At 47.2% G+C, this 14,242-nt stretch overlaps 2 protein-coding genes across 7 annotated transcripts in view; both read left to right on the forward strand.

The window, feature by feature from the left end:
• GATA4 (GATA binding protein 4) overlaps positions 1-4,729 on the forward strand; it is a 32,722-nt gene extending 27,993 nt beyond the window's left edge. For all 6 annotated transcript variants that reach the window (XM_065055631.1, XM_065055630.1, XM_065055629.1 and 3 more), the window contains one exon: positions 104-4,729. In XM_065055631.1, the coding sequence (XP_064911703.1) occupies positions 104-286 (183 nt within the window). In that variant the 3' untranslated portion in view covers positions 287-4,729. The remainder of the gene's footprint in view (positions 1-103) is intronic.
• A 648-nt stretch (positions 4,730-5,377) lies between these two features.
• NEIL2 (nei like DNA glycosylase 2) lies at positions 5,378-14,077 on the forward strand. Its single transcript, XM_065055633.1, has 5 exons — positions 5,378-6,223; positions 8,126-8,306; positions 9,582-9,910; positions 11,730-11,926; positions 12,688-14,077. Exons 2-5 carry the CDS (start codon positions 8,169-8,171, stop codon positions 13,002-13,004), a joined length of 981 nt encoding a protein of 326 aa, XP_064911705.1. The 5' UTR covers positions 5,378-6,223; positions 8,126-8,168; the 3' UTR covers positions 13,005-14,077.
• Positions 14,078-14,242: the final 165 nt, after the last annotated feature.

The raw sequence follows: 14,242 nt of genomic DNA on the forward strand, positions 1-14,242 counted from the left end.
GCCCACAGATGTGTTATTGCAATAGCACCAGCCCCCCATAAAGGGATTCATATGGTCCACTATGTTTTGAAGCTTTGTTCACGGGATTTTCCTTTATCCATAGGCATTCTCAGTCTCTGCCGTGTCCGGCCATGGATCATCTATTCACCCTGCAATTTCAGCTCTGAAGCTTTCCCCGCAGGCTTACCAGTCAGCAATCAGCCAGTCTCCCCAAACCAGCTCCAAACAGGACTCCTGGAACAGCCTGGTGTTAGCTGAAAACCATGGGGACATCATAACTGCATAAGCTGGTCTTCCACCCATGGACTTCAGGCTGATCCACTTGAGAGATGAAGAAGATGCCACGTAATCATCAAGTCAATGTTGTTTCCCACCTCCCCTGCTCTCCCATCTTCTCTCCCTTTGTGAGATGTTCCAGCAAAGAGGTAAAGAGGACTTATTTGAGGTGTAGGAGAGCTCTCACGAAACCAACAGAGAAGACTCAAATCTCAAAGTAATTGATGGACTTCAAGCCTTTTTCCCCCCACTTTAAATGAGCCTCTCCATTTGATTGCCACCATCCTCTACAGAACAGCCAGAAACACAAAGTTGGACACAATTCTTGAGCTTTGTTTATTTAAAAACATCTGGCATTTAAGACTCAGATGATGGTGGAACAGAGACACTTGGTTTTTTTTTAATCTGTCACCATCTGTTCTTTTCCTGACCAGAAGAAAATGTCACCATCTTCTCACTACCCAAATTCAGTGATCTTCCACCAAATGAAGCCAGTTCCAGAACAGTTTGTTGAATAGACTTCACTAGACATGCGGTGGTGGCTTTAGAGGATTTGATATGATGCAGGGCACAGAAAAAGGAGACCCTCCCTCACATACATCCTCAGCTCACACATCTAGAGCGTTGTCTTCATTTTCCTAGATAGTCTGAAAACCTAATGAATGTCCATATTTAATAGTAACTCCTTTCCTATTTATCATTACAAAATCATGGGACTGTGTTTCCAAAAGGTTGTTAGCTGAGCCTGGAGAAGGTCTGTCCAAAGTCAAAGGGGGATTTTGGAAGGAGGAACCTTCTGGAAGCAGGTAGAGGAGACCCACATTGGTCATCAAATGCTGGAGGAGACTGTTCCCTTATGGAAAGCAACAAGCCAGGCTTAGAAATCATTCAAGAGCACAGCATGTGAAAGACGCTCTTCTAACACTGCTGTGTCATCGCTTTTTGAGACAGCTAATTTAATTATTTTGCATACTTTTCTGCTGGTTTTGATGTCATTGATGAAATCTGACTGCCACTTCTTTTTGGCTGTACTGTGAGTGTCCGCTTTCCCCCTAACAGCTGGCTCATGACCATTTCACATGTCTAACCCTTTAGGACTTCACCTTTTGCCACAAGCAAAGGCTTCAGCCTCTAATGGATGTAGGCAGGGGCCGATTTCTTTACCAAGCATGTGCACAGACTTGCTTGCCTGCAAGAGAAGCATAACTCCATTCATGCACGAGTATTAAATGAGACTCGTATTTTTTCTCGCCCATAAGGCTCTCAGTAACCAGGGAACCCTAGCAAATGGGGTTGGAAGAGATGCTGAGAGCTCTACTGACTCATTCCCTTTTCCCAAAGGGATCACTTCTACCTACCAGCCCTAGCTGCTCTTTCTCCAGCATGTGCTTAACAAACTCCAGCATCGCAGATGCCACAGCTCCCCTGTGCAAAGTGCTTCACCAGATGCTTGCCATGATGTTTTCATCAACATTTCAAAGGAGGAAATTTCCATTTCCAGGCAGCGAATTTCTGGGAGACCTCATCCTACAAGATTCTCTGCCTTTATTTCTGTCTGCTCTCAAACTCTGTTATTCTTCTTGCCTTCCCAGCTTCTCTCTGTCCTCCCTGCACCCACAACTCGAGTACTGAACTACCAAGAGAAAAATCTAGAAGAGGGATTGTGCATCCCCCACCCAAAATGTGCCATCCTCCATCTCCCACTGTTTAACATTCCCACAAAGAGTGTTTCCACCAAGATACCCGGCTTGGCGAAGAGGAAAGCCGCATACACATCTGAATCAAAAGCATGGCATTGTATTGTCTTTGTTTGAACTCACCGTTTTCTTCCAGATGGGAGAAAAGCTTCTTTAAGGAGAAGGATTCAACTGGACTGGTCGCGATAAAGACTGGGACTGAAGTGACAGTAGAGACCTGGACCCTTTCACATTCCCTGTGCTCTGCGTAACTCATATCTGCAGGGTTTTGGGAAGGGGTGACAGAGCCTCTGCACTACCCGGAGAAAAATACCATGGCAGTGATGCCATGGAAATGGTTGGATGGTGTTTACACCACTTCCCACTTCGTGCGGCTGAGCAAATACATTAGCCTCATTAGTGCTAGTTTCGGACAAGGAAAACACATTCATGAAACATGGATAAAAATAAATGAAATTCCATGATTCTGCTCCAGCATGGTAGGCTGCAGAGAAGAGGCCAGAAATAGCATTTAAAAAATACAAATTTGGGGTGAAAACATAGAGTTGTTTCTTCCTGGGCATGCAGGTCTTTAGCCAGCATCCTCCTTGAACTATTAATATATTCCTTTGTCAATGGCAACTGAGCTCTCTTGAGACCTGGCTGTGAATTCCTGTCCGTAACGGAGAATCACGCACCACAAAGATGCCTCTTGGCTAACGCACACGTCTGAGACACCCAGAACCACCCTGGACAACCCGAGAGGGAGGGGAACAGGCGATCTCCTGCAGAGGAGCTAAAGTCCAGACCAATCACATGCCCCATTTCTCTTTTCATACGGATGCTCCCAGAGCTTCTGTCCACCTTGCCTTATTACTGCTCTCCTCCTCCTGCCCTCAAAGCTAAAATCCCTGGCTGAATTTTTCTCCTGCCCTTTAAAACACACTCTGAGATGCCATGAAGGAGTCTGCTTGCGATGCAGGAGGGGAAAAAAAACCCTGCAGGACATCAGACTGCCTGATGCTCCCTCAGGTTACCTGAATAATCATGGTAGAGATTCGTTAATTGGTTCTAAGCCTTCCTCAAAGCCTTAAAAATAATTCTTGAAACAGAGTGAGGAGCATTTACAAGGACCATGGTAACAAAACAAGATGTCTGCTTTCAAATGGTGAGGTTTTGGGGCTGGGAGGACAACTTGGTTCTCTTTAGTGGTAGAAATTACCTCTTTTGTCCCCCTTTTTCACCATGAGCAGTAGAAGTCCAGATACACCTGTTCTGCTGTTCTTCTCAATCATCCAGAACCGCTGTAGAACAGCATTTGCTGTATTCTGACCAACACTGATATCAAGCTGGTGAAATGTTGACTTTGGATGGAGCACCATTGTGCCAGGTGCTGTACAAACATACCATAAGAGATGGGTCCTGTTCGATGGAGCTTGTAACAATAGAATTATGGAATAATTAAATCAGAAGGGATTAGATCAGGTTTCTCAGGGCCCTGTTCAGTCAAGTGTTGAATATCCTCAAGAATAGAAATGCTGAAGCCTCTCTGGGTTCTTGCTCCAGTGTTTACCACCCTCATAGCGAAAATGTTTTTCCAAATAAAGGTTAGATTCTAATGAGAATCAAAATAATTGGTAAATTAATTGCTCAGACTTAGAGACTCACAAAAAAATGAGTCATTGCAGGAGGCTGAACATCATCTCCAAGCACTGGGGTCACACAGAGCCTCTTCTTGTAGGTAGGAAATGGGATGACCAATGCAGGTTGACAAACACCAGAAGTGACAGATGAAGGATACTCACAGGATGGGAGGATAAAAGTGCGACCAGCCTCAGGACACTCAGCTCACTCCAGCAGAAGGGGCAACTTACCAAATTCTGGGTTCAATCTGAGTTCTGCCTTCTTTCCCATGAAAGGGAAGGGGAGGTATTTAGAGCTTGATTTGTTAATGAAATAAGATACAATTATTACAAATCTGTTAAGGCAAAATAATTATTTCTATTATAATTGCTAGAGAACATAGTGAGGACAGTAGCAAGCCAGGTCCTACACAAATGCAGCACCAAGAACTATTCCTGCCCTGAGGAGTAAGAGGGAAGGGCCTAGTCCTGCAAAACATTTAAGCATGATAAAGGCATTTGCAGGATTTGTTCCCTTGGAGGTCACCATTAATCACACATGCAAATTTTGATGTCAAAGGGTTTTTAGCAGAAGGTTTGGTTGTGTCAAACCAGATCTTTGCAAGGGCTCAGTGGTCACCAGAGTGAGATGGGCAGATAAGAACCAGGAGCCAGAGCAGTGGAAAGGTCATTTAACCATGTCTAGATGTCTTTCCTCTTTGTGGAAGTGCAATATCTGGAATCACTTCAGTTATTTTGTAAATTGATCAGGCAAAATCTGTATTTCACTTGCAATGTTATGGGCTGGCTGGAGAGGGTGCAGTCAGGAGGAGCTCAGGAATATTGTAAGGGAGCTTTAAAACCAATCAACAACTCCTAATTTAACATTGAAGCTGTGACTATGTCAGGGGTGGTGTTTTGTTTTGCCTTATTTTTTTTCTCCCCATGTATAAAGTTAGAAGCTTCCCAGGTCTTCTGGGAAGGTCTCATGGAGACAGACACTTATTTGTAAGGGAGAGAGGGAAACCAACCAACTGAACAAGTTGTAATTATTTAAAAATGTAAAAAAAATATATATTATGAAGTAGTATGGCTACCAATCCACATAACTTCTACACCTTTAGGACTAATGGAAATAAAACAATGATAATAAAACCAGAAGGTTGCTGTTTGACTTTGACTACCCTCATGGGCTTCTCAGGGAGGGCTGGGGGTAAATGATCACCTATGAAGTGCACCTGGAGAAGACATGGTGCAATGGTTCCTGTCCTCATAATGACAGAATTACAGAGTAATTTAAATCAGAAGGGATTGGATCAGGCTTCTCAGGGCCCCGTTCAGTGACATGTTGAATATCCCCAAGGATGGAAAACCTAGAACCTCTCTGGGTTCCTCTTCCAATGTTTGAGCACCCTCACGGTGGAGATGTTTTTTCTGAATAAACATTAGATTCTAATGAGAAGCAGAATAATTGGTAAATTAATTGCTCAGACTTAGGGACTCCTAAGCAATGAGGCAGTGCAGGAGACAACGTCTCCAAGTCCTAGAGTCCCACAGAATCCCTTCTTGTAGGTAGGACCTGGGATGGGCAACACAGGATGACAAACACCAGAAGTAACACACCCAGCAATGGAGCAATTCAAGGCCAGGCTGGATGAGACTTTGAGCAGCCTGGTCTAGCAGAAGGTGGCCCTGCTTATGGCAGGTGGTTGGAATGAGGTGGTCTCTAAGATCCCTTCCAACCCAAACTAGTCTATGACTTTAATACAAACAGAGAAAAGCACCCAATATGTTTTCCATGCAGCAAATAATATCTTCTTAACACTGTGCAGAAGTGCAAAGCTTCTCGGGGCACTTTAATACTATTATGACTTATCTTTTTGGACTGCTCAATGACCTGGTTTGGCCTAATTGTTCAGCCTAATTGCTCTAATTGCTTCCAGCTCAACTGAGAGGCACCACCCTTAACCCAAAAACAACTAGTTTTCCAGCAAGCACACCCCTTCTACGAGCACCCAACCTTCTCCCCAGAGTACACAGTGTCACTCCTCGTCAAACCAGGCCCTGGATACCACTGCAACTCGTTGTGTGAGTGCAACCAGTGCCTGAAACCCCACCTTTTCCTCCCACACCAGCCAACCAGGGAGCTCCTCTGGTATTTGAGGGTGGAAGGCCCTCCTCCCCTATAAAAGTGGGTGGGTGGAAGGGTTTTGGGTGCAGAAGATAACATTAAGGGTGGGTAGTTTGGTTAGGGAGAGGGTGGAAAGGCTGTGGGAGATGTTGGGAGGCAAACTAGGTGGGGAGAGGAGGGGCTATGGAAGGTGTTGGTCTCTTCTTCTAAGTAAAAAGCAATAGGACAAGAGGAAATGGCCTCAAGTTGTGCCAGGGGAGGTTCAGATTGGATATTAGGAACAATTTCTTCATGGAAAGGATTGTTGAACATTGGAACAGGCTGCCCAGGGAAGTGGTGGAGTCACCATCCCTGGAGGAGTTTAAAAGATGTGTAGATGAGGTTCTTAAGGATGTGGTTTAGTGGCAGTGTTGCATTAATGGTTGGACTCAATGATCTTGAGGGTCTCTTCCAACCAAAATGATCCCATGATAAGGAGGGCAAGGCTGTGTGGTCTCTTCCCCAGCTGCAAGCACCAGGTAGGCCTGGGAAGGACTTGAGGGCTGGATGCAGAAATATGGCGTTTGGAGGGAATAGAATGGGTGTCTCCACTGCCCTGGGGAGACATGGGGTGGAATGAGGTGACAAGCATGGACTCAGTTGTTTTGCAAAACTATAAGTTGATACTTGGCTGAGTGTGAGAAGATGAGGAGCTCTTCCCTCCCTTAATTGCACGTGGAGAGTCAGGGCTGTTCCTCAGAATCCCTGTGGGAGCCTTGTGTGGGGGTGTGAGGCCATGGTGGGTCTTGCTCTGCAGCAAGATGTGGGTCTGCAACCCCTGGGTGCAGGCGAAGCTGGGTTGAGGCAGGTGAAGCTGGCAGCTTTGTCATGTCCCAGTGTGGGTGCTTGGCTTGTGTCTGAGCACAAGGACTGGAAATGAGCCCATGCATGGGGAGGGTTTCTCCTAGCTCCCTGCCCCAGATCTGTAATGGTACCAGCTCAGGTGTCTTGCTGGGACAGGCTCTGGAGTGCAGTGGTCATGCTCATGGCAAGATGGGTGTCATGGTCTGCAGAAGTTTGGGGCTTGTTATCCTCCTCCTTGGAGGAGAAAGCATTTTGAAAGAGACTGAAGTGGGTCTGGAGTAAAAAGGTGAAGCAGGGAGGTTCCTGGAGAGAAGAAGACCAGAGGCAGCTGATGCTGGTTCTTCTGATGTCCTGGGGGAAAGGGCAGGCTCTCCTCTTGAAGACGAGCATTACTCTGCTGCCCAGAGGGGCTGCAGCTGGGGGACCATGTGCATTAAAACTCTACAAAGTGCTCAGCACTTGCAGTCCCTCTCAACAAGCCTGCTGTGAACCAAACTGGCAGCAGCTGGATCTGCACAGCTCTGCAGGGGATGAGCTTCCTTGGAGCTTGAGTTGGGCTTTGTGAGTTGTCCTGCAGCTCATTTTGTGTTGCCTGACACAAAGCCAGTGCCTGGATGGTCAGGAGGGGAACCCAAAGGGCCCAGGACATGGGTAGAGCCCTTGGATGATGTGTGTCCAGTGGCCAAACGCTGCTCCCAGGGATCCAGCTTGCTGCTGGTGCCTTTGGCAGGAGGAACATCTCTTTAGCTGACTCTTGGTCTGAACACAATACGCAGCTGTTTTGGGGGAAACTGGAGCAGCCCTGTGAGTAATTATCCCATGCTCTAGGAGACACAGGAGTAATGCTCAGTGGTTTATTCCTGGTAAAGCTAGTTTGTGTGACCAGTTAATACCTTGAATTTCATGTCTTGGATCCAGGTGATGTTCCCTGATATGTTTTCCTCTTGAGCTCTTCCAAGAGGGCTTTGGTTTGTGCTCTGCAGCACATGGAGTGAAACACTGTCCCAGGTTGGCCAGAGAGGTGGTGGATGAACCATCCCTGGAGACATCCCAGGCCAGGCTGGACGGGGCTCTGAGCAACCTGAGCTGGTGAAGATGTCCCTGCTCATGGCACGGGTTGCACTGGGGGAGCTTTGAAGGTCCCTTCCAACCTAAACTATTTGATAATATTTATGTAAGGTTGCATTCTTCCTTTGTATTAGGACATCAATGCTGTGACTGAGGGAATAGTTGGAGTTAGGAGAGCTCTTGTTCCTGCTGAGGAGAGAGATGCTAAAAATAATTTAAGGTCCTCTGTGACTCTTGGAGAACTTGTGGTAGGAAATGTCTTATGGAGATTTCCAGGCCAAATCCCTGCTCGTGGAGTGAAAACTAACATTAAAAAAGGGTTGCTCAGGGCCTTTTTTTGAGTTATTATCTCCAAGGATGGAAATTCCTCCACTTCCCCGGGCCTGAAAGGAACCTATTTCTCTCCATTGACTTTGCCACAGGAACTTGAAGAGGAAAAAGGGGACGGGGAGTTTGAGTTCAGCCTCTGTCTGGTCTTGTGTATTTCTGAGTTGCAACTTTCCTTTAAGTCGAGGGCATCAAGTGTGAGAAGGTCCTCAACAGCTGCCGGAGATGCCGGAGGGTCCATCGGTGAGGAAGTTCCAGCTGCTGACCTCCCCTTTTGTGGGACAAGTGGTGGCCAAGGTGGGGGGAAGCAGCCGGAAGATCAATGTGAATGACCTGAATGCCCTGAGGCTCCAGGACTCCCAGGTGAGACATACTAAAGGTGAACTTATCGGTCCATGGCAAGTCTGAGACAAACGGCCACAGATAGTCCTGCATCTGGATCACAGAAGGTGCATGACTTGAGAATGACACCAAGCTTTTGGTTGAGGTGGAACATTGTCTTCATTTATAGCCACAAAATAGGTGCATGTGGCCAAAGAGATGTGAATGCCCATTTTGGAGTATTGTTCCTTGTTGCGAAGTTTGGAATCAAGGTTACTGTGAGGAGAGGCTGTTGCAGTGATATGGCTGGACGTGGAAATGCCCAGATTTATTTGCAGTTTTGGGCCAGTTGTGCTAATGTGCTGGTTCTGTGCCTCTCGAGGGATGAGGAGTTGGTGTTGGCAAGGGCTGTTTGTGCAAAGATGAGAGTTGATTTCCTCAGGATGTGGATGTCAGAAACAAAAGCTGCATTTCCCTCAGGTGTGAATGCGCACAGTGGAATCCCTCATACCAGAGGGCAGGGTTTCACCTGGCTGGGTTGAAATGTCTGTGCTGTGGGCACTTGTGAGATAGTCACATTGGGTCAGTCCTGTTGGGGTTTTCACTTGGCTGATCTCCTTCAGATGATGATTTGGACTTGACTGACCAAATGTTACTGCAGCCTCACCTCTAATTACATGATGGTCTCATCTCAGGGCACAGATGTGAGCTGCTCAACAGCCATTTGTGGCTTCAGAGCCACCCTTGAGTTAAGTCACCCTAGCCTGAGACACTTGAGGCCAGCACAAAGTGGGGAGAAATGAGAAGCAGAGATGACAGACTTTGAAACCCTGAGTGTCCATCCTGGTGCGTCTCTTTGGCATGACAGGAACATCTGGGAGGGCTTCACAGTGGAGTGGCATCTGAATACCTTGTGCTTCACGTAGATGAAAAGGGATGCTGAAAGGATAACTGCAGCTCTGACAGAAATGGCTCAGATGCCAATGAATCCCATGTTTTGGCCAGGCATGAGGAAGAAATTTTTTACAGTGAGGGTGGTGAGAGCCTGTTCCAGGTTGGCCAGAGAGGTGTTGGATGAACCATCCCTGGAGACATCCCAGGCCAGGCTGGACGGGGCTCTGAGCAACCTGAGCTGGTGAAGATGTCCCTGCTCATGGCAGGGGTGGCACTGGGGGAGCTTTGGAAGGTCATTTCCAACCCAAACTATTCTATGATTCTATGTATGTTCTGTCTAAAAGAGGTTGTAGACAATAATCACTTGTGTGAAAACAGCCAGAGGTTATGTGGATCCTAAATACATCCCACCTTTTTTCTCAGGTTCATGGGAAGAACTTGTACTTGGCCTTTGTGACAGCTGAAGGTCCCTTGGGGCCAACTGCAGAAGACACAGTGCTGCAAAGAGATGCTGCTGGAGGGGCGAGTTTTCCCTGGGGAGGGCAAGGACAGGTTTGTGCTCCACAGATATATCCCCAGGATGAGGAGCCGCAGGAACTCCTGCACTCCGTGTCTGAAGTCCCAGGTGCAGCAGGAGGTCCGGGCAGCTGGCTGCGCATCCACTTCGGCTTGTTTGGTAGCGTTCGGGCAAATGAATTTTCAAGAGCAAACAAAAGCAATAAGAGGGGGGACTGGAAGGACCCTACACCCAGGTATTTGGAATCCTCTTCTCACAAACTTTCTCCTTGCCTCTCATTTTGGAGAGGCATTCTTCTATCTCAAACTGGATTTGTGTGGGAATGCTCTTAGTGATTTCTTTCCTTTCTGATAAGTCTTAAGTAGGCAGGAGGGATGGCATGACTGGCTGTGGGGTATGTTCAACCAGGGAATCCACAGTAGACTGTTGCCTAAGTATTCCTATGTTGTAGGTGTCTTGCAGGCCTCCCAACAGTATCAGTTAATCATGATTTTCTTTAGACACACCTTATCTTGGTACTGCATGTTCTTCTACCCTTAGTAAGAAACTGAGATTTCTGCCCTTTGCTGCCTTCTGCCTCTTCCCAGCTACATAATTGATAATGCTTTACTTCTTTCTGCTGTCTCTGCGTTTCATCTCCTTTGTTTTATGTGATGAGGGAATTAAGTGATTGCACTTGTAGGATGCATATTACCTGCTAGCCTGGGGATCATAGTACCAGCTCATTTAAGATCTTTATTCAAAGAGAGAATTTTTTAGGATGTCAGACTGAATCATGCTCTGAAAATGCCAGTTTCTCCCAATTACATGGTTTAAAAGTCTCAGATGAGGCCACCAAGATGATCAGAGGGCTGGAACCACTCTGCTGTGAGGAAAGACTGAGAGAGTTGGGGTGTTCAGCCTGGAGAAGGCTCCAGGAGACCTTATTGAGGCCTTTCTGGACTTAAAAAGGGTTGAGAACAAAGATGGGGACAGACTTTTGAGCAGGGCCTGTTGTGGTAGGACAAGGGCTGATGGTTTTAAAATAAAGGAGGGGAGATTCAGGACAGATATGAGGAAGAAATTGTTTGTGCTGAGGGTGTTGAGAGCCTGGCCCAGGTTGGGCGGAGAGGTGGTGGATGAACCATCCCTGGAGACATCCCAGGCCAGGCTGGACGGGGCTCTGAGCAACCTGAGCTGGTGAAGATGTCCCTGCTCATGGCAGGGGTGGCACTGGAGGAGCTTGGAAGGTCCCTTCCAACCCAAACTATTCTATGGTTCTATGAAATAACATATGTCTAGGGCAGCTGGAATCACAGGTCAGAGTGATGCTGTTCAAGGCAGCAGTGTGTGTCCTAAGTCCCATTGCAAATGTACTTAACAAGGAGAAGGTAAATACAGGAAAATTCTTTGGTCTCAGTTCTTGGAAGCTGTTTAACCTGAGTGCTTAATAATGTAGAAGGTAGGCCTGGCCCCTCTGTACGTGGTGTCCTTGGTAGGGACACGCTCCCTGTTCCTCCATCCTGAAATCTTTTGGAGGATTGCTTTATTTCTACACAAATAATTTCAGACATAGTCAGTTTTGTGTGCTACTTAGATGTTGATGCATCTCCCTGCCTGCTGCTGTTTCTCATCTGGGTACCACAGGGCAGCAGAAGGAGCAGTTATCCACAAGCTGTGTGGGTTCACAATGAGTTTTTTTTTTTTTTGGCTGAAATCATAAAAGAGACCACTTTGCGCTAAGGTGGTGCCCTGGTGTGTTGGAGTGCCTGCTGTCACCCTGTGCACATGAGCAAGTGTGGTGATGAACTGTGGGGAAAGAATAGCTGGGCTTGGGGAACTGGTACTTGAAGGTGTCTCCCTGGCTCTCATGAGATGTCCTTACCATGGGCTGATGCCTTGCTCTGTGCTTTTCCCCGAGCTTATGTCATGTGCAGGCTCTTTCTCACTTCCCAGTGCTTTTTGCTGCACCGCTACCTCTTTCTGCTCGGTCTGTGCAAGTCTCTTCAGCAGAGCAGAATATGGTTCAGGGATGTCTCTGGAACAAGACTTTTTAACTTGTCTGCTTCTCCCAGGCTGGTCCTGCACTTTGAGAGCGGAGGCTTCCTTGTTTTCTACAACTGCCGAATGCACTGGTGCTCCGCTCCAAGCGCTGATCCTGCCTCTGACATCCTGTCTGTGGAATTCCACCGTGGCCGGGCGCTGGATGCTCTCCGCACATCCAATCCCATCTGCTACACCCTCTTAGACCAAAGATATTTTTCAGGGCTGGGTGAGTTCCAGGATATGGTGGCAGAGCAAGAAATGGAGGAAGGTAGGGTGGGATGTCTACAGATCCAGTGCTGTGTGTCTAAGCATTTAACTCCTTAGTCTTATGGCTTCTGGTTGGTGCAGCTTGTGGGTATGTGGTCATCTCACCTGTGGGAGATGCGCCCAAGTAAAGGAGCTGCTCAGCCTGGTGACAGAGCTTTGGGAGGTGGTGTCCAGCCTGAGGAGTATCAGGGAGTTAAAGACATTTGTGGCATTGTATTGTACTATCCCTGACACAGATCATAGAATCATAGTCATTTCAGTTGGAAGAGACCCTCAAGATTATAGAGTCCAACCGTAACTGAACTCTAGCACTAAACCATTGTCCCTAAGAAGCTCATCTACATGTCTTTTAAACCCCTCCAGGGATGGTGACTCCACCACTGCCCTGGGCAGCCTGTTCCAATGCCTGACAACCCCTTCTGGGAAGACTTTTTTCCTAATATCCAATCTAAACTTCCCCTGGCACAATTTCTGTGAGTGAGTATGGATTGGCTCATACTTGAGAACAAAAGGAAAGTCCTCTTCGGAGTAGTGGAAGAGAACATATTCCATTCCAATCCCAGTTATAAGTCTACTCTTTGTATGCCACGTCAGATACGGGGAATGACATTGCTGTAATAGCTGTGATCCTTGAGGCAGAAGTCACAGACTGGGGCCGCAGGTCTGCATCATCTTGATAAGAAACATTCTTATTGTCTCCCTATTTCTGGTTCTTTCCAGGGAACATCATTAAGAATGAGGTCTTGTACCTGGCCAAGATCCATCCATTAACACAAGGCTCTCTCTTGCCTCTCTCGGATCTGGAGCATCTGCTTGACTGTGCCATTCGGTTCAGCTCAGACTGGCTGCACAGCAAGCTGCAGGGCAAAGGGCTGCACCCTCAGATCTACCAGAAGGAGCAGTGTCCCCTTGGACACGCAGTGATGAAGGGAACCTTTGGACCCTCAGGTAGCTACAAGAGACTTACATGGTGGTGTCCTCAGTGCCAGCCTGTGGTACTGTCAGGGGATGGGGATCCTTCCCCAGTCACCGAGTGACCTGGCTTTGTGTCCCTGCTTTCCTGGACTTGTCTAGGTGGCCTCTGAACTACGTTCTTAGTTGCCCTGGAAAGGTCTTCATGGTTTCTTTGAGGCTGTTGAGTTTGCTCCTTGAGGACAGCGAGTTGGCGGAGTTCAGTGCTCAGTGGAGGCTACAGGACTCACTGCAGTGCTGTGTGCCTCTGGATGCAAAAAGGAAAGTGCTTGTACATGTTACATCTCAGGTTTTTTTTTGTCACAGTGACACAACAGTGTAAATAGTTTGACCATTTCCAGGGTGTTTTGGTCCCCCTGTTCTGACTGTGAGGAAGGGAAAATGTACAGTGTTGAGAGGGCGATCATTGTGGTCTGAAGTGATCCTGTCCCTTGATGCCTTATGGTGGAGTTAGTGGAGTAGGTGTATTCCTCTGTCTAAACAGCTTGATTGAGTATTGGATAATTCTGCCTCTGCTTGTACCTGTGCGATGGGCTGCAATTAGGTGTAGTTAAAAGTGAGCGGCTGTTCCATGTGTCAGATCTCACAGGGACAGTTGCCTCCTTCTGAGGGGAGAAAATCACCCTCAGCAGTTCTTGGTGGAGCTTGTTTCTGCCTGCCGGGCATGGCGTCTGCACCCACAGGATGGATTTCTGTGGCAAACTGCCAATTAAAAAAAAAAAAAATATATATAGTTCTTCTTTGACAGATTATAGGGGTGGCCCCTAAGGAAGGGACTGTGAGGCTCAGTCAAGTCACCAGTTGCAACTGGGTTCACAAGCCAGACAGATCTGGGGGGTGTCTAACAATGTTTGTGATAAGGGGTTATATAAAACTCATGATCTCCAAGGTAACCTGAAAGTGCAAAGATCTGGAAACGGAGATGATGTGGTCCCTCCTTTGTTGATCTGTGTATCTCTGTGCAGTAGCCAGAAGCTGTTGCTGTCCTGTGTCCCTGGGTCTGGGGCTACTTTAACAATAGATTGTTGATTTGAACAAAAAATAAAAGCTGGAGTTAGAACCAGTGATGCTCAGCTTAAGTTCAGCGTGTCTTTTCTGGTAGGGTCTTGGTTAAAAACTGAGATGTACAGGGAAACTCCAGTGTTTGCTGCTGCCCTTCAGAGGATGGTACGAGCAGCTTTCCACAGCCACATAAGGGTGGCTCAGGGGGGAAACTATTTTCATATCCATATTTTCATATGGATTTTCATATGGAAATGGATTTAAAGGTGGGCTGCAGATCCACCTGGAGTCACAACACCTC

The sequence above is a fragment of the Columba livia genome, chromosome 3 (genome assembly GCF_036013475.1).
Source record: "Columba livia isolate bColLiv1 breed racing homer chromosome 3, bColLiv1.pat.W.v2, whole genome shotgun sequence".
NCBI lineage: Eukaryota > Metazoa > Chordata > Aves > Columbiformes > Columbidae > Columba > Columba livia.

Coding starts and splice junctions, on each gene's coding strand:
- NEIL2 (XM_065055633.1), top strand. CDS start 8,169: ATGCCGGAGGGTCCATCGGTGAGGAAGTTCCAGCTGCTGACCTCCCCT. Junction 9,911..11,729: donor TGGAAGGACCCTACACCCAG/GTATTTGGAATC, acceptor TGCTTCTCCCAG/GCTGGTCCTGCACTTTGAGA. Junction 11,927..12,687: donor AAGATATTTTTCAGGGCTGG/GTGAGTTCCAGG, acceptor GGTTCTTTCCAG/GGAACATCATTAAGAATGAG.